We start from the raw sequence: 18,953 nt of genomic DNA on the forward strand, positions 1-18,953 counted from the left end.
GGAGGCAGAGCCTTGGAGCAGGAATGTTTTGGGATCTCTCCAAGGGATAGCTAATCATCAAGGCATTACTTCAATTACACACCATTATGCGCCTATTACAGGTGCATTTTAAGCAGCCATAGTGCCTGCAGCGACGGTGCCGGCAGCTCCCTTCCCCAAGACCTACCGGTCATCTCGTCCTCCCTTTGCAGATTGTGACCACGCGTCAGCCCCCGGACACTGCCACCACGCTCGGCCGGCAGCAGCAGCAGCGCTGAGCTCTGCCGCTTGCACGGCTGACGGCCAAAAAACACTTTTTTACCCCACCAGAGCACAGCAGGAACCATCCCGAGGGTTTGTGTGATGTGGGAGGAGATGGAGTCACCAGCCTGTCTCTGCTGGGGCAGGGTACAGTGCTTTGCACCCACCAGCAGTGATACCATGGCACCATCAGCTACCAGGAACCTTCCCAAGGAGCCTGGGACTCTGTGCACAGCTCGGGGGCACTTGGGACCCCAAACTGTAGCAGTGTCCCTGGCTCTGCCTCCACACACAGGTTGGACAGGGGTTTGGGCACAGTAAGCTCTGGACCTGGCTGCTTCCTAGCCCCACGGCTGTCGGGCTGGGCACCCCAAGCCCCGCCGGCACACCACACTCAGGATCCAGCTGCCTGCCTGGGCCACACACACCGGCAGCTCAAGGCTCACCCCCCAAAGATAATTTGGGGCTGTGACGCTCTGGGGCTTGGGTCAGGCCCAGGAGGGACTGCCTGAGCCTGGAAGCTGGGAGGTTGCTGAATGAGGCTGGGCTGGAGACACGACTTGGAGCTGGCCTTGGCAGCACGGAGAGACCCATAGGTTACGTTCCCATATAGCAGGGTCAAGCGATCCTAATGCACACGCAAGGCCTCGCTCGCTCTCCTGCATTCCTCGGCACTCGCCACAATCCCCAGAGCCTGCCCAATCTCCCTGAGCTGCTATCAATAAGCAGCCACAGCCTCCAAGCATGCCAGGACTCCCCAAACTCAAGCCAAAGGGGACTGTTCCCAACACCCACAGCAGGACAGGTCACTGGGCTGTACAGCATTTCTGCATGGAAAAAGCAGAAACATGTCCCACAGAGTTGTTACCCCAGCTCTAGAGCTGCAAGGAAAGGACATGGCAGGTCACTCTTGTCTCTCACAAGCGTGCGGGATGTCATTTATCTCCCACTACAGCCAGAGCAGCTACCGGGAGACCTCCAGGTCTAAGCTCTGCTCCCAGGACTGCACTTGCATCTGTGGGGAGGGAGGGGGACCCAAAGTCATCTCCTTACCCCGGTCCAGGAGATGCCCACTTCTCTCCCCTGCCAAGGAGCCTGTGGGGAGCGGTTCCCATACAGAGATTGACGGTTACTTAATGACTGTACCCTTACCCAATTAAAATTAGTGATTATTAGCCCCCAATAATGCTTCAATACAGGCAGGTCATATAAATGCTAGTAATGATTTGTGGTCCGGAAGCAGTGGCTGAGACAGAGGCTCACGTACAAGTGTCTGTCCATCATCCAAAGCCAAGGACAAGCTTGGGAAGCCACACGCTAAACAGACACACACAGACACAGGGGTTTCACGTGAAAAGGGGGAAAGTAAAAAAACAAAGCAAGCCATCAACCAAGCAAGGCAGCCTCTAGGTCTCACTGCAGCAAGGTGAGGGGCTATACATACAGCTATAGTTGTGGGTTTTTTTAATTCTGCGGAAGTTGGGAGTTGAGCAAATCTCTCCTGTGCTAGAGCTGGGAGAAAGGTAAGAATTGCAACAGGCTCCCAGACCATCCCTGCCTCCACCCGCTCTGTGTCATCTCATTAAATGCCAGCAGGAGGGTGGGGTGATCCCTCCACACAGCAGTGCCTGGCACCACTGCCCTGCCCTAACACACTAGAAAGGGTGAGGCACACCCAGGCCGCAGGGCATCCTCCCTGCTTGTATTTACACGCTCTAAGGGCCATTCTTGCAAGTTTTTGCACTTCTTGGCCTGCGTATGTTGGGAACAGGGTGGGAGGACAAAGGGATGCAGCAAGCTCTGGGCAGGCTAATCCCCTCGTTGGCATGCAGTCCAACACGCGTTTAAGCTTCCCTCCTGGGTTAGTTTGCTGCAGGGCTCCTGGAAGGCGCTGGTGAAGCAGCCAGGCTGGTTTGGTGGCACGTCCAGTCTAGAGGTACCAGCCGCCCCGGCTTTGCTCACAGCGCTGTGTGGTATCACAGCATCACAGGACTGCAGCTGACAGCCCTCTAGCAAAAAAGGTGACATTCTTGTCCTGGATCTTATACTGGTAGATCTGGAAGAGATCCTGCTCCGCTGTCAGCTCCAAGGATGCTCTCCTAATTATTTTAATCTGCGAAGGGAAAGGAAAAGAATATCATCCCTTTGACTGCCCCAGACACAGCATCCTCACCCACCCACACCTCTTGCTGGCCTGCAGGGAAGGTGGATGACTGATAGGAAAACCACACAGCTGCCTGTAACCAGCCCCCTTGGTGGCAGCCCCTGACGAGGGACCACGCAGTGACCAGGTCCCAGCGACCCAGCTGCCCTCCCAGCCCAGAAGAGTACAAGCCAGGCTGAGATTCACCAACAGGATAGTTTGGGGAAGCTTCCCAGGAAATAGATATTTTTCTTTGCCATCATCTTGGGGCAGGACACAACCTGTACTGCAGCTGCTGTACAAACGCCTTCCAGCTTCCAGGGATGGGGGAGTCCCCTGGTGGCAGGATATCCCTGAATATCCCCATGGAAGTGGAGTCATGGCTGTAAGAGCCCAGGTGCTCCAGAAGATCCTGGTGACCACAGCAAGACTGCTCATTAGTCCTTAACCATGCTGCAGACCAGGCTAGCCCTGGGCCATCTCCCACGGGGCAGATGCAGCGCGTCTCGCCCACCCTTGGGCCTGCAGGCAGCGTTGTGTGTGACACCAACATGTGCCCCCTCTCCGTGCTCTCCTGTGCATTACCTGCCCATGAACATCCTTGCAGAAGCCAGTCGCCAGCCCCTCTACCCACAGGATCAGGTCACTGTGATGACACAGGGAGTTCACAATCAGTTCGTTTTCCTCGTCTTCTGAATCCTCGTTGCTGTGAACCAGCACCACGATGTTTCCCTGGAAGGAGAACACCAGGCAGTGATGAGCCCCTGGCTGCCTCCTAATCCGCTCAGGGTAAGGAAGGGGAGATAGCAACGGGAGCTTGCACAAATGCCCTGCTAACTAAGCTACTTAGGCATCCCCCAGCATGGCAGCTGGTTCTGAGCTAAAGTCCGCTGGGAAAATAAACAGTGGATACATATATAAAACTCTGAAACAGTTTGCTGTATATATACTGTATTTACATACACACACATATACATTAAAAATACGCAGCCTAAAAATACATCAAGCCCTGGTTATGAGACAGCTGTCTAGTTAAACCAGTCTGTCAGGCCATGCAAATGGCAACTCTTAATTAATTCAGAACAGCTAAATAAAGACATGGCCAAACGGCTGCAGCCAGAGCTGTGATGCTTGAACCTTCACAGCTCTCACAAGAAGCAAAGAGCTCCCCAACGCAACACCAAATCTGTTAAAAATGCATCCCAAGAGTCTCTGCCTCAGCCCATGCAGGTCACCAAGAACTTAAAATAACATGAAATTCCCAATCAATCAAAAGATACTTTAAAGCTTTGGAACATCTTAGACAGAAATAGAAATGTGTTAGCATTATCATCTTTTTTAGCTGTTTTGGAGGTAAATATTCTCAGCAAGCAGAACATCCCTCGTCAGCATTTACAGCACAAAGACCCTGGCACCATACGAAGTGCAGGCTAACAAAACCTGACACCGTCTACTTTATTTCACACTCAAGCAGAGAAAAAAGTGGCCAGGGTGGGGGATGCTGCAACGTAAATAGCGAAGGATGGATGTGAGTGTAACAATTTTTGGCTGCAATGCTCTCAGAAGTTAACACATTGCTGGGGAGATCTTTGTAGAAGTGCTGCATTGTCACGTGCCCTTAGAAACAAGCTGGTGCAACACACAGCAACACTGAAGATCGGCGGAAGCAGAGACTCGCATCCCCTCCAAGTGGACCTTCATCTCTGCCCCCTGCAAGACTCATCAGCCCCTCACTACCTTCATAACCTGTTTCCTTCACTGCTCTCCCACAAACACAGGTATGAGTAGAGATCTCTGGAGAGCCAGGAGCTGTAAGAAACAATATTTTAGACCTTGAAACCCTGCTCACACTTCAGGGACAGAGAGCACCCTTCTCCTGGGAAACCAGTTGCAAAGGACCCTACAGAGGTACTCCAAGGACTAACACAACTCCCTGAGAGTGGCCCTAGAGCAATGATTTGAATTTCTTGGATAGCCAAAGACTTCCAAACCTCACCATGCACAGGTGAAAAAAAGAAAAGAAAGCCAGGCTTTGCTCCAAAGGCTCTTCTCTACATGTAGCGTACAGGATGCTGTGTACGGATGGAGCAGTACCTTCAGCTGGTAGCACACTGTGACTCTGCAGTAGTGGATGAAGTCCAGCACCGCCACTGGTGTGGCACCCAGGCTGAGCAGGACGCTGAGGTCATCCACTAGCAGCACAGGGCCCTTCCAGGAGTCGCTGCCAGCGGGAGTCAGGGACGTCCGGACAAAGTCAAACAAGGCTTTGAGGTCGGAAGCGCTCTCACTGGAAGAGAAGAAAGAGGTCTCAAGGGGCTTGGCCCACATGCACGTTGTGCATCCTCCTCACCCACTGACCCAATGCAGGGAACACCAGCCTACACCCTCCCTGCTGTCCCCACTGCTGTGACAGTCACTGCTCCTTTACTCAACTGTGTGCGGTGAAACCCTCCTGCCCAGCTCCAGGGATCATAGAATCAAAGCATGGTTTAGGTTGGAAGGGACCCTTAAAGGTCAACTAGTCCAAGCCCCCTGCCACAAGCAGGGACATCTTCAACTACATCAGGTTGCTCAGAGCCCCATCCAACCTGGCCTTGAATGTTTCCAGGGATGGGGCATCTACCACCTCTCTGGGCAACCTGTGCTGGTGTTTCACCACCCTCATAGTCAAGAATTTCTTCCTTATGTCTAGTCTGATATCTGCCCTTTTTTAGTTTAAAGTGCACTTGGCCTTGTTGAACCTCATGAGGTTCACATGAGCCCACTTCTTGAGCTTGTCCAGTGCTTGATCCTGCCGCACTTCAGCAACACCCACTCACCCGGACCTGAAGGGCTGCACGGTCCCACAGCACAGGGGTCTGCGGGGTTTCAGTGCCTACCCCAGGTCTCACCAAAGGCCCATCTACCCCAGCATGAGTCTGAAACAGCTGAGAACTAGGAGCATACAGGAACAGAGCAAGTATGCAGCAGTCCTTGCCCAGAGGCTGCCCGACCCAGAGGCGGTATCTGCCAATTTAACAGCCCTCAGTGGATTTTTTTTTCTACCAAATCATCAGGGACATGGAGGAAGTAAAGTGGGAATAAAAATGAAAGCCAGCATGGTTAAAGCAGCACTGTTCTCTTGGATGAGAATAAAACTCAGAATAATAAAAAAAAAAAGCAATAAAACTGCTTGGATGGAGCTTTATTTGACACAAACCTGTTGAGTGCTGAAATAAATTTTCTCTAGACCTATAACACGCTTGGCAATGAGGACAGGGGCAGAAATTGCCCCAAAATGCTGGAGAAGGGGGACAGAACCTGAGCAGCAGGGAGAGACAGGGCAGAACAAGCACAGCAATGTGCACAGCACCGGCATTTCCCTTCACTTAGGTGCCCAGCTACTGAGTCCTCGGGCCTTGGAGGGAAGCCCAAAAGGAGCCAGGTCTCAGCTGTGGACCTCACTGCTGCTCTCGGTGTTGGCTGCAGTAGTAGAAGACAGGAAGGGGAAAACGCTCTGTGCTGGGGGCCCTGCTGAGCCCCAGCAGAACCACCAACCGCTCAGGTTTACCTTATAAACTGAAGAGGACTGGGCTGTCCTGACTGCTTCTCCTCCTCTCCAAACAAGAGGTCAAGGCAGGACTTGAGGCCTTCCAAGAAGACAAGCTGTCCCCGTTCTTTGGCAGCTGTCAGACTGACTCCCTCGAGAGAGGAAAACATGATGTTGCAGAGTGAACAGATTTGGAGGAATGGTGCAAACAGAACCAAGCGGATCGACGGCCAATTTTTATCAAGTCTTATCTAAATGTGCTAATAAAGCTAATGCTTCAGTCAGTCCTGCAAAGGGGATGAAACAGGCGGTTCTGTTACACACACTCGCTCTCCTGTATTTTGCCACGGGATTAAAAAAAACCACTGTGATTTGGGGGCTCAGACATCCTGGAATTGTTCCTGGGAAGACAGCTTTGTTGCATGGGAGAAAAACAGCTTCTTATCTAGAGGCAAGGAGAAGATGGGTACAGACTTCTCCAGGCTGCCTCAAGGACCCTGCTGTGAGTAATTTCTTCACCCTCCCTTCTTGGGTGGCGAAAGCCTTTGGTTTTCACTATCTCCAAATCATCACTGTGGCAATAATGATTCCCCAGCACAACCCACGCACCTGAGCGAGGCACGGCCTGGATCTGGAGAACGCCGTTGGCTGCGCACCCCGACGCTTGCACAACACCCGGGAAAAAGCAGCGTGGCTGGGGCTCCCATGGGAAGCAGCCTCAGCCCTGGCTCCCCTTTGGAGAAGGAGGGACCATGAAAAACTGCCTGGGGCCACCACTCAAACTCAAGCCAAGATTTCCTGCTCTCAGCCATGCTTCACGATGAGGCTGACCTCAAAAGCCACGTGCTGGGTGCGTTCAGATTCAACAGAGAAAGCCCTGGCAGAGTTGCAGCAGACATGCAGAAAACCCCAAATGGAGATCTAGTTCATGAACTCCTGTCTCGTCCTCCTTCCTTTCATCAGCAAGGGCTCCTTGTGCCAACCATTCTATAGCTCCTCAGTTTACTGGTAACTGCATCAGTCCACCTCTCAGGAGAAAATGTAGTACCTGTTACTGACATGATCGTGCAAAGATATCTCATGTGCACTATTTTCAAAACGCAGCCAAACTGTGCATTTCCCAGCAGGAAGAAGTGCAAATTTACTTGGCTTTCCAGTGCGGGTTGCTTCCCACATTTGACAACAGGACTGTGATTTCTTAAAATGGAACCAAGAAGCATTAACGCCAAGATTTGCAACGTCTCAGCAGCCTGGAAATAGGGCTGTTGTGCAAGGCAGCAGGTAGGTGGACAAGATGGAGAGATAAGATGGTTTACAAAGAGTTCAGGAAGGTTTAGCTCAATGCAGTATTGCCTGACAGGCAGAACTGGTGAGCCAGAGGCAGGTAACCAGAAACAAGGATCCTGAGAAAGCAGTTCCCATATCCCTTGAGAGAAGACATCCCTTTGGGATGCTGTGAGATTCTGAACCCTCCGAAGGGGGTTGCTGAGCAGGACTGGTCAGGAACAGAGGTAAGTCCTAGAGCAGGAGGCCTTACCTTAAGCCAAGACTGGCTTCTGCCTGAATGCTGGAAGAGGCACACACCAGCAGCACTAGTGCTTTTGACCAGGAACTTTTTAAGCATCACCAAAAATACAGATTTTTTGCTTATTTCCTAAGCAATCGTGCTGGGAGCTGCAGGACACTTGAGCACAGTCTGAGTTGCCCAGCAAGGGGAAGGCTCATAGCAGCTCTTCCCCCAGGACCTTGAGCACTGAACAGAGCTCTGTGCTTGGCACTGTCCCAACACCTTCTTTTGAAAAGACCTTGGAGGTTTTCCAAGCGTTTCCCCGTCCTCATGACACCCTTGAGAGCCACTGCGCTCTCTTTGCTCACACACGAGAGGGAGATGCAGCAAAGCAATGTGTCCACTTCTGCCTCCTGCTTTCTACCCCTGTGTTTCATCTGCTTGACCTTCCTGTTACTCTGACAGGAAAATGTAAGTGCCAACATTTTAAAGCCCCTTTTCTTCTCTTTTTTAATTAAAAAAAAAAAAAAAAGGAAAGATTGTAAAGCCACATCTTAAGCATCTGATCAATAAGACAATCCCTACAAGGGCCTGGGCCCAGCTGCTTGTGAGCATGGTATTTCCACATGAGGACCTCCAGAGAGAAGGTCTGGGTAGATAAGGAAGAGGTCCTTTCCAGGAAGATTAACCCTGAGCTCCTGCAAGGCTTATCAGTTGCCACACGTTCAGTGCTAATGAGAGGAAAGACAGATTTCCACCGCTTTCCCTCCCAGCTGAAATGTGAGGGGGAGAGATCCATTCATCAGGGCTGCTGCCAGAAAACGCTGTCTACGGCAATTAGAAAACAACAGATTGGAGGCAACGTCTTCCATCACAGCCAGCAGATACTTTGACAAGCGGAGACTACTCCAAGGTGAAGGCCATCTGACATGTCCCCACCTCAGATCCAGTTTTTACATCAGCCCTGAGCTTGCCCTTCTTTTTCCTGGTCTTCCACGCATGTTTCTGGGAGGAAATCCGTCCCACTTGCCAAGCACACTCTGGGAAGGAGGGCCTTAGGAAAGGCACCAGCCAGCATTTTTAGACATACCCGTTTTGTTTTCAAGCACCTTCTCAATGAACAGTGTTGCAGCACACTCTTGCCTCATCTAATCCACATTGTCTCCTCTCTTTTCCCCTTCTCCCAGGCAATCCAGGAGCAGTAATTCCCACAAATGAGACTCTTACAGAGCGTGGGGCCGTTCACTCTCCTTGCCATACCTTCTGCTGGCCCCAAGCCCAGCAGAGGCTGATGTGGGCTGCAGGCAGAGGGATTCAGCTTTTGCAGGTGATATTTGCTCACTAAAACCATGCCAGAAAGCAGGGCAGGAACAGAGAGCTAAGGGAAGCCTCCTGGGTAATTGCAAGCACGCACAATGGAAACATTTCTAGCCAAGAACAGAAGAACCTTTATGTGGCAGGCCAGGAGCAAGGAACAGCCGGCAAATACCTGATGTGCCATAAAGCAGGGCTGGGTTGCACAACAGTCTCAGAAACCTCATCCCCTTGTGAGTTTTTGGAGACCACAGGACTCGGAACTTACTGAAATGCTTTGCTACAGCAGTGGCTAAATTTGCCATTAATGTCAATAATTCAGAAATGGATTTTAACTTTGCTTCAGCCATTTCTTCCTGCACACACAAACTCTATACTTCAGATCAGCAAGAAAAGAGTGTCCCCTCTTTCAAATACCCAGCAGCTTAGTGCTGTTACACCAGGGCCTGCCTGGACGACAGAGAGAAGGGCCACAGCATGAGAGGAAGGCTGCCAGGGGCAGTGTGCTTGTGGGTTAGACCAGGAATTCGATCTCCTCGGGGCCATGACATTCCTGGGTGGACCCAGCAAGTCCAGTCTCATTTTCCAACTGGGGATCCAGGTCCCAGAGAGACAGCATTGGATGGAGACCTGGACTCGCCCCACTGCAGTCACCTGCCACAGCAAACCTCTGCTCGTCTCCCACCTAGCAGCCTGCCTGATGCAACCTCTGGAAGCAATGCAGGAAGGATCAGGACAGCTCAGACAGTGGAAGAAGTGCTCAAAATGGCCAACGGCAACTTCCTGACTGCCACAGACACTACACACGTCCCTGCTGCAGAGCCACAGTGCTGCAGAGCACCCAAACAGCGTGCATTACCAGCCCTGAAAGCTTTCATTATCTCACAGCACCACGCTCCATTATCGCTGGGAGCACATAGACATTATCTCTGGCAATCTGTCATTTATCGATCAAGCCCAGAAATGCTTCTGAAACAGCAACTCAGCGTGACTGGAGCTGCGAGCTCCACAACGGAGCACAATTGTTCTTGATCATTCGGGATGCTGCCAGCCGGGCAGCGTGGCAGCCCACCGGCCTGCCAGCAGTGACGTCCCTTCAAACCAGAACCGCCGCTCACCGCTGGCCATGTCATAAGGGAAAGCAAAATATTTGCAGGAGAGAACTAGTAATGGAGCATGCGAGGCAGCAGTCGTTAGCTCAAACAGCAAACACAGCCGTGGTACAAAGGGCGACGATTTGTGATGGGGCAACCGGCCAAGGTCTCTTCTCTAGTACAGCTACCGGCAGGGGAAAGCAGAGGTGACCAGGTGATGTCCTGTCGTCTGTGATCTCAGCACTGTGGCAGGGGACAGGGGTGCAGGCAAGAGAGACCAAATGGGGACAAATACATTTTTCCTTTAAAACAAAATGAACATCGTACAAATGAGGGTGGGAGCATCAATCTGGCAAGCTGCCCTGGTGCCATTAGTCTTGCCGCAGCCTAGCATGTTCTCTACAATGTTGTGACAAATAACATTAACTATCCCTTAAAATTAAGTGCATACCCTCATGAAAAGAGTGGGATTTGCAGAAAAGGAAAAGCGTAAAGCCAGTATTGCAACACAGGCACAAAAATCCAGAGAAGCTTTTTCCTGCAAGTAAAATATATCACTGCATTTAGCTAACACAGAAGGAACTGGTTCTGGACTGGTAAGACCTGGCAACACTGTGGGGAAGCAGCACATAAGGTAAGCATTACTTCAGCTGTGTATAAATATTCAGTATATTACCATACATCAGGTGCTACAAGGACCAGATCCACAAAACATCGCTGTAAAGACTGTGTAATACAACCCTGGTTCCAGGACCCTTCCTCCCAGGCCTGGGACCAGCCCATTCCCAGCAGAAACAGGAGCATCACTAAGTTATGAAGCTCTTGCACCTGCAGTCTTTCGTAAATGCATCATCTTCTGCTAAGAATGATCATGCATGGGAGATTTAACCTGTGGGTGGGATAACATAATGCAGGTGGCCACCCACGGGCCAGATTCTTCCAAGCAGTTCCCAGAACTACAGCCTGACACCCTGCAGCTCTTCCAGCCAACACCAAGAGCCAGGCAGCTGGTCTTGAGCTCGCCACTGAGGAAGGGGAGATGGGAAGGGAGCGGCCGGTCACTTGGTGAAGCGTGCAGCTCACCCGACTGCAGCACGACACAGCTCAGGGTACTGCCTGAAATCGGGGGTTGCTGCAGCCACGTAAATGACATACTAGCTGGTCTCCAGTAGAGATCTACAGCAGCAAATTCCTAACCAAGTCTAAGAGTGAAAGTACCCTGCCAAAAACCACCTTTACTGAGCCTGATGTGTTCATTTAGGCAAAGAAGGATTAAAGCAAAGACAAGATCTTATGGAAACTCAGACAGATATAAATAACTGATGTTACAACCTCCAGGTCCTCAGAGCTTTGGAAGAATTCACAACAACCGACCACACAGGCACCTGTGAAGTTACAACGCAAGACTGCCTCAGACTTGAAACCAACAGGACAGGGACAGCTCACCGCTGCGGGCGGGCAAATGTAATCGCTTCTCTGAACTCCCCTGGGCAAACCGTATTGTTCTTCTTATCACCTCCCTTCCCGTCAGTAACCTTTTTGTTGAAGCATCAGACAGCAAATCATTTCGATTTGCATTGCACGTGTGCTCCAGCTAATCCTCATGTTCTCTCCCTTCTCGGGTTCTCCCACGAGGGAGATGACAACAGCACCTATTAAAAGCACACGCACAAGCTATGCACCGGGAAATTTCACCACATTAGGCAACACACCAACAAACACAATTCTGCTTTTAGAGCAGGCAAGGATCCCATATTTAACAGCTGAACCTCCTACCTACACCAGTTGCTATGCCCTGTGCATAGCATAATGCCTGTGGGACATTTCCTGTCCCACTTAGCAAATTCCCCCCAAAATTTCCTCCTCTCTGCAACATGAAGGCCAGAACTATTCCGTGCTCACAGAGGCTAGTTTGCTCAGCAGTAGGGAATCTGCTCCGCCAGGGAACTGCACGTTGAGTATCAGCCTGTGAGTTAAAGCTCCACATGGAAATGCTTCATTTGCTCATTCCATTTTAATTTATGTCTCAGCTTTCAGACCATTGATCTCCTTTTAAAAGGTAAAAACGGAGTAGTAAATAAAATACTGTTGCTCAACAAGCATCAAAACTCAACCCACATTTACAGTGGGGAATGCAACGTTAATGCAACACCTTGTTCTTCAACACCTGGAAGTCTTTATAAGCAGCCGCACTGCTGGGATTTCCAGCAGAACCAGAGGAGGGAGGACCAATGCAAGCTGTCATCCCTTCGGCCCTGGAAGGTCACCTGGACTTCCCAGCTGGAGCATTTCACATCTGAGCCTTGTACAAAAAGCTGAGATATGCAGTTTAAAGCCAAAGCTCAGACTGATTTGCTGACACTGGGAATAACCCTGCCTACTTTGTTTCTCTGTTTCTTTGTTTCAGGGTACACATAATCCTTGCCTGACTCACCACGGGAAGGAAATCTGTAAGAACATACTCCGTGCTTGTGGCTCCTCAGATAGCTCAAACTGATGGCTTAGCCCAGAGACCAAAAGAGGCAGACAGGTGTCCTTCTGAATCTACAGGTGATTCAGCCCAAAGCACTTCACCACAACATAACCATAGGACAGAGGATAAAGTCACCTCAGGAGCTCCTGTGCCATACAGCCAGTGCATCTTGCAGGCATACAGAGAGGCCCTAGGGACACGGACACCACAGCATTTTTCTCCCCAGAGCACTAATGAAACTACATCTACCAGTCTGGGCCGGTCTGGGGGATGCTGATCTCCAGAAAACATTTCTAAGCACAAAGAAAGCAAGCAGCCATTCAGCACTCTGCCCTCTCCAGGGCAGAGCCTGATGGGGCCCTTGCAGTGACCCTCGTAGCCAGGTTTTTGACCTATATCACATTCCTTCTCCAGCAAGAAGTGTTCTCCAGCCCCTGCCGCAGGCACACCACTCCTGACTGTCCCCATCAAGATCTGGAAACATTTGCTCACATGCAATTCCTGTTCCCCATTCTCATTCCTTTCCACCCAACAGAAACTACCTGGACCTGTAATTATTAACCTACGCCAAGAGACTTACCAGCTTTTGTGCTACGATGTTATAGTGACTGAAGGACTGGAGCAGGGCCACAAAGCAAACCTTACAGCCAGCTGGGTGAGAAGACAAAAAGACACATTATCATTTCAATTTTGCAAGCTGCCATTATCGAAGCACATAAATCACAGCAGCCAGGCTACAAATCTGTCTGGAAAGGCCTTGAACTGACGCAGGTCTAGGCAGCCCCTCACTTGCTCGTGGCTGGGTTTTCAATTTTCACCTTTCTATAGGATTTCTGTATTAGGGAAAATGTTAGTCAGTTTAAAAAGAAAGGGAAAGAACAAGAAAAAGATGACATAAAAAAAGTAGGAGGCCCCTTTTCTGTCTCATGCCACCCTGCCCTGGGATCTCCTGCCACTGTTTGCTGGTATTACTGCAAGAAGGCCAATGGCCAGCCGTGACACAAACTCCTGAAACCACTGACATGCCAAAAATCCCTGTTTTGGCTCTCATAGGGCAAGTGACCTTGACTGGAGAAACACATAGAACAAGCAATTTTGACAAAGATACCTCACTAAAACGTGATTTTGGAAAAGCCGGCACGTGACAACCTGGCCTTATGGTTCGGCCATGAACAAAATCAGTATTTGTTTCTCCCTGCCAGGGAGCAGGACATGGATTTCAAGTGGAACAAACCAGTGGCCCCAGTTGAGCCTTCACTGACCCCTCGGGAGCTCCCAGAATTTCTGGGCACCAAGCAGGTACTTGGCCAACATGGAGGTGCTACAGACAGAGTAACTGGCAACCAGGTCCTGGGGTGGAAATGAGCGGGTGACAGCAAGCATACCTGCCTTGAGATAAATTAATAATCCCAAAGGGCTGCCTACCCACAAGGAGGCTTTTCCCAGGCAGGCAGGCAGCTCGCCGCAACAACTCCCAGGACAGTGCGGCAGACCAGCATGTTAGCAGAGCCATGGAGGGATGCGGGCAGACCCTGAGGCAGTGCCTCGGCAGAGCTGTCCCTTTAAACCATTCACACTGTTAATAACCTGCTCTCCACAGGCTTTCCTGCAGTTTCACTCTGTTCCTTTAAGTAAAACAATTTTTTTAAAATGGGGTAAAGCCATAGCTGAGGAAGTAGCAGTTATGGGGGGCAGGATGCATTCAGCCCTACCACCTGCACAGCACTCCGAGCTAAGTTTCAAGTCTGATAGATACCAGATTTGCTGGGCTGGTTGCTTTGCCAACAGAAAGCTGGAGGAGTCCGAGTCCAGCACCCGCTCTACAGGGGCTGGTAGGTTACTCACAGGTGAAACTGTTACCAGAAAAGCAGTCAGGCAACTTGCCAGGCTCTTTGTTTGTTTCTTTACTCCCTACCAGCCAGTTGATCCTGATATTTTTAATTACATATAAAACACGTAGCTAGTGAAGGAATTAGAGTCCACACCTCACTGTCAGATGTCCATGTGATTTACAACGTTCACTGCACTAATGACGAAACAAGGTGCACAGACATTACAGGATGAACCCAAGGATACAGAGCAAGTCCCAAGAACAAGCCCAGACTGGGATCCACAAATCCTGACCTCAAGGCTTTGCGCTAATCCGAGGATGCCTCATGCTCCGCAAAACCAGCCTCTGCTCACACAGAAACACTTTATGCAGAAGGAACCTCCAAGGAGCAGGGAAAGGCAAACCCTTGCCTTGGAGAGTCCTGCTGGTGACATACCTCTGAGGTAGAAGGAGAGGAAATGGTGCACCAGGAAGCTGCCATCTGTTCTGGTGTCTCGCAGCAGCGTGAATTTACCCTGAAAAAGAAGCAGCAAAATAATTTAACAGAGGAAGATGAGGGCACAAACTGCTCCTGGTTCCATCTTGGTAGACAAGACATCTGCTCAGGCTAGGGGAAACTCTGCAGGCATTAGTCAGAGAAAGAAGCGGACAAGCAGCGCTCCAGCCATCCGTCTGTTTACAAAGTGCCAGTGCTTCCTCCAGACACAGCCCACAGGGAGGCATCAGAAGATGTTGAGTTCACTGCTTTCTGAAAGACATGACCACCAGCTAAAAGCTTTGCGTTAGACTGAGACCCCAGCTGGACCCCCAAGCTCTGTGCCCACCAAGAGCCACCTCCTCACATGCAAAAACACCTGGCCACTGCAGAGGACAACAATGAGCAGCACTGCACTTTCCAGTGCCGGCACATCCAGAGCACACACGTATTCGTGCCCCTGGTGCTGGACATCGTCGACACAGGTGGCTGTGAGCAATTTCTATCTCCCAGCTTTGTCCCCCTCTCCTCCAATTCACAGTCATCTTCCTACTCCAAGTGGCCCAGATGGCAGAGGGACAACAGCCACCCACTCTGTTCCCAGTCCATTCTCCCATTGCCGCGGCCAACACCACCTGTGCGCTTAAAATGGCAGCCCTGCTACAGCTGCTGCTTCTCCTGTCCCCAGACATCCCTCCCTGTCCCGTGTTCCAGGCTTACCTCAAACATGCCATGTTCAGAGCAGAAAACCTTATCATCAAAATATGTGTACTGGAGCAGAGCTCTCTGCACAAAGTATACACCTTGTTTTGATCAAGCAGGAAATTAATTCCGTTCATCAGTGCATGCTTGTTATCAGTACCAGTCTCATCGAGGCATTTGTTTCCATTAAAATCTTAGTCAAGATGTTTCTTTAATCAATACAAATCATAGAAGAGCTGCTTTTAATCACAGAGAACTTATCAATGCTTTTTTTTTTCCCCTCAATCTATTAGAAGAAAACAAAAAGCCTTTTGCAGCAACAAGCAATCTACCCATAGGCAATTCACAAGCCATCTATCAGAGTTAACTCCCCAGTGCCTAAAAGACGTTAAAAAGCGGTGCTAATGGAATGGCAAATATTGAACACATCTGCAGGGAATGCAAAGCAGAAACCAGGGTAGAGAAGCACTGCTCTGCCTCAGCCAGTGAGAGAGCTCTTTCCCACCCAAAAAAAGGTTTATGCCTCTGTGGCCATTACAATAACAGGAGACACCGCTTCCATGAGCATCTCACTAAGACGTATCCTCCATGGCTAAGCCTGGAGGACTCTCTAGGTTCAAACAGCCCAAGCTCAAACGTTCAGCGGTTTTATCTTCTGCATGACTCCATCCCCTGCAACTCCCCTCTTCCCTGCAACAGCAAGCTGAATGCCACCCCGAGTCCCTTCCTTCGCCTGTTAGCTCTCAAAAGGCTCCCTCCTTTGCTCCCACATACACTGTGCAGAACACAGCAGGATGTTATCATTCAGAGCATACATTATTTCGCTTTTTCAAACCTTCCAGTTATCAACCCTTAAATCCTGCCAACCCTTGATTCGCTGTCACACTGCAGCTGCTTAGTTAGCACTCAAAACTCTTCACTTCTAATGCTTGGATGCCCAGCTAGCCAGGGGTGGAAACGTCCAAACGGTGCATCTCCAGAGGCAGCAGCTGCACCAAAGCACAGCTGGGGGAAGGAAGGAAGGCAACAGCTCCGGGAAAGTCCAGCACCCTGCTTGTGGTCACAGAACCGCCCCAAAGCCTTTATCAACTCCAGAGCACAGGACACAAGTACAGGAATTGGGGTTCTACCAGTCGTGTCAACACAAGGACGAAGACATGCAAAACCAGCAGGAATCTGCAAGGCTTTCCAAGGTCTGAAAACCCCTGTGGTCATGCTGCCTTCATGTGAGTCCATGCACCTCTTGCACACATCCCCACAGCCTATGTATATCAAACTGTTTAGCAGCTGGCTGGAAGAAACTAGGTCCCTGGAGGTCCTGAGGGCAGGCAGCTTCCCCTTGCTGCCAGGCAAGAGGAATTCTCCTGCCGAGAAGCAGGTAAGTCCTGGCCGCACCACTAGGACCATGTTTGCTGGCATGCAGAAACCCCACGGCCCCCAATTTGCCACCACAGACGTGCCGTCTGATTCTCTTCCCTCTTCTGCACATCCTTCTCAAGCCCAGAAAGATGCTGCTGGGGATGAAGCACTTCCAAAGAGAAGGCCTTCTTGTAACACCTTCTCTATCTGTCTGCCCCACACTCTGCCTTTTTTTTGCCACTCTTTCCACCTGCAGGCTACAAGGCAGAAGCTGCAGCTACTTGTTAGAAACTGCCAAAATCCCTTGGCAGGGCAGCAGCGGGTGTCACAAGCATTCAGCGGTGACATGTCAGATACACCTACGCAGGCGGCAGCTTCATCCACCTACCAGCCCTGCAGTGAAGGCATTTGTCAGCATTTTGAAAATGGCACAAACCAACCACAGAGACACAAAAATCGGGATGGCAGAGATGGGAAGAAGAGATCTGCAAAGGGCTGATGCTTTTTTAAGCGCAGCAGGACACCAATTTCTAGCCAGCCTTGGCCAGATATCTCGGCACACCCCATGGACTGTGTCTCGCAGGAGGGAGAGCCCATACCCAGACTGCACGGCTCTGTACAGTGATCGGTGACACTGAGCGGCGCAGAGGGGGACTCACAAAACAAGAATACTCATGATTTACCACCGGCTTAGTCCATATCGCAGTAATCTTCCAACTCTGGCATCAGGGAACACCACTCGTTCTGCAGCCAGCCATACTACATACTACTGCCAGACACCTCGAGGAGGAGGAATCTGGAGCGTGCGGTGGGAAGTCCAAGTCCCTGGCTGATGGGAGAGGAACAGCCAACAGAAATCTGAGGCAATTCCTCACATAAAGGAGCCTTTTGTTCAGGTCCTCTGTAACGTCCTGCCTGGGCTGCCAAATCAAAAGTCAGGATCTTCAGGCCAAATCTCTTTTTGGTTTTGCTCTGCAGAATTTCCTAATCACATAAAGGTGAGCCCCCTGCCTCCAAAACTGGGCTTGCAGATGACAGCATCCCCACTCATCCCATGGCTCCACCATCAAAACCCACCTCAGAGCACAGGCTCCACTCTGCCAACAGTCCAGTTCCACCAAAGGCTCCTCGCTTAGCATTCCAGGTGCATTAAAAACCCAGTCATCAACCCACAGGAACCACAGGGACTTGGGAATTTACACAGCATCAGTCTATCCTTTACGGAGAATGACACCGCTACCACCGAACCTTAGCCAACAACCTCTACCAGGTTTGCTTTGAGCCTCAAGGGCCTGACCTCTATCCAGCAGCACTCTCCCAACTCTTCCCCAGCATTTTTTCCCCAGCAGACCAGCCCTGTCCCGCTCCAGGCAGGCTGACAAGGAATTACCTCACTGGCGTTTCCCAGTCCAGGGAGAAAGCTGCCCTGCTCACATCATAAGCTCTATGAGGAAAGAGAGGAAACTCGAGACTCACAAAATAAATTATCACCCCAAACCTGCTTTTATTATCTAAGTTACTATCTACCAGGAAAGACACAGAGTAATGGGTAACACGTGCGTATTTTATTAACTTTTTACCTGAAGCGCTTTGCGGCTTTTCTACAGGGCGAGGGCGCTTAGTTACAGCGTGACTTCATCAGCACAAGAACCGCACGGATTAACTGAATCAATTTAGTGGCCTAACGGAAGAGAAACCTCTAAAACACACCAGAGGGCCCTGAACGAGCGCTGGGTGGCGGGTCGGACCCCCAGTTTTGCCGTTATCCACGACACGGCAACCACCAGCGCATAGACACGCCGAAGGCGGCGGGGACAGGGCCCGGTCCCTCCGATACCGGAGCCAGAGCCGTGAGGGGCGGCGGGGAACCAGGGCCCGGTCCCTCCGATACCGGAGCCAGAGCCGTGAGGGGCGGCGGGGAACCAGGGCCCGGGCGAAGGGAAGGGCCCGGAGGCCGTTCACCTCCGCGGGAGAGGCCGAGGCCGCCGCCGCCGCCATCCCACCCTCCCGCCGCCGCCGCCTGACGAGGCCCCGCCCCTCCCAGCATGCACCGCGCGGCTCTCCCAGCGGCCAGCGCTGCCCGGACTACAATTCCCGGCAGGCACCGCGCGGGGCCCTCACCATCGCCACAGCGGCCCCGCTCCCTCCCGCCCGTCCGCCCGTCCTTCCTCTTACCGTCTCCGGCCGCTGCGGGGAAGCGTCCAGCAGCTCGTTCAGCTCCGTAAACATGGCGGGCCGCCGCGGAGAAGACTCGGACACTTCCGGGCGGGGAGAGGCGGTGCGGCC

At 51.3% G+C, this 18,953-nt stretch overlaps 1 protein-coding gene across 2 annotated transcripts; it reads right to left on the bottom strand.

Annotated features, from left to right (window-relative positions):
• Positions 1–1,444: 1,444 nt before the first annotated feature.
• Positions 1,445–18,953, bottom strand: ELP6 (elongator acetyltransferase complex subunit 6). 2 transcript variants are annotated; one of them, XM_049799227.1, is made up of 7 exons: positions 18,843–18,953; positions 14,568–14,646; positions 12,881–12,951; positions 5,934–6,064; positions 4,478–4,670; positions 2,969–3,115; positions 1,445–2,353 (listed from the first exon to the last, which is right to left on the bottom strand). In XM_049799227.1, exons 1-7 carry the CDS (start codon positions 18,894–18,896, stop codon positions 2,225–2,227), a joined length of 804 nt encoding a protein of 267 aa, XP_049655184.1. In that variant the 5' UTR covers positions 18,897–18,953; the 3' UTR covers positions 1,445–2,224. The 2 variants fall into 2 exon arrangements, with proteins under 2 accessions (XP_049655184.1, XP_049655186.1); XM_049799229.1 differs by lacking the exon at positions 18,843–18,953 and adding an exon at positions 15,327–15,654.

This window comes from Accipiter gentilis, chromosome 4, assembly GCF_929443795.1.
Source record: "Accipiter gentilis chromosome 4, bAccGen1.1, whole genome shotgun sequence".
Lineage (NCBI taxonomy): Eukaryota > Metazoa > Chordata > Aves > Accipitriformes > Accipitridae > Astur > Astur gentilis.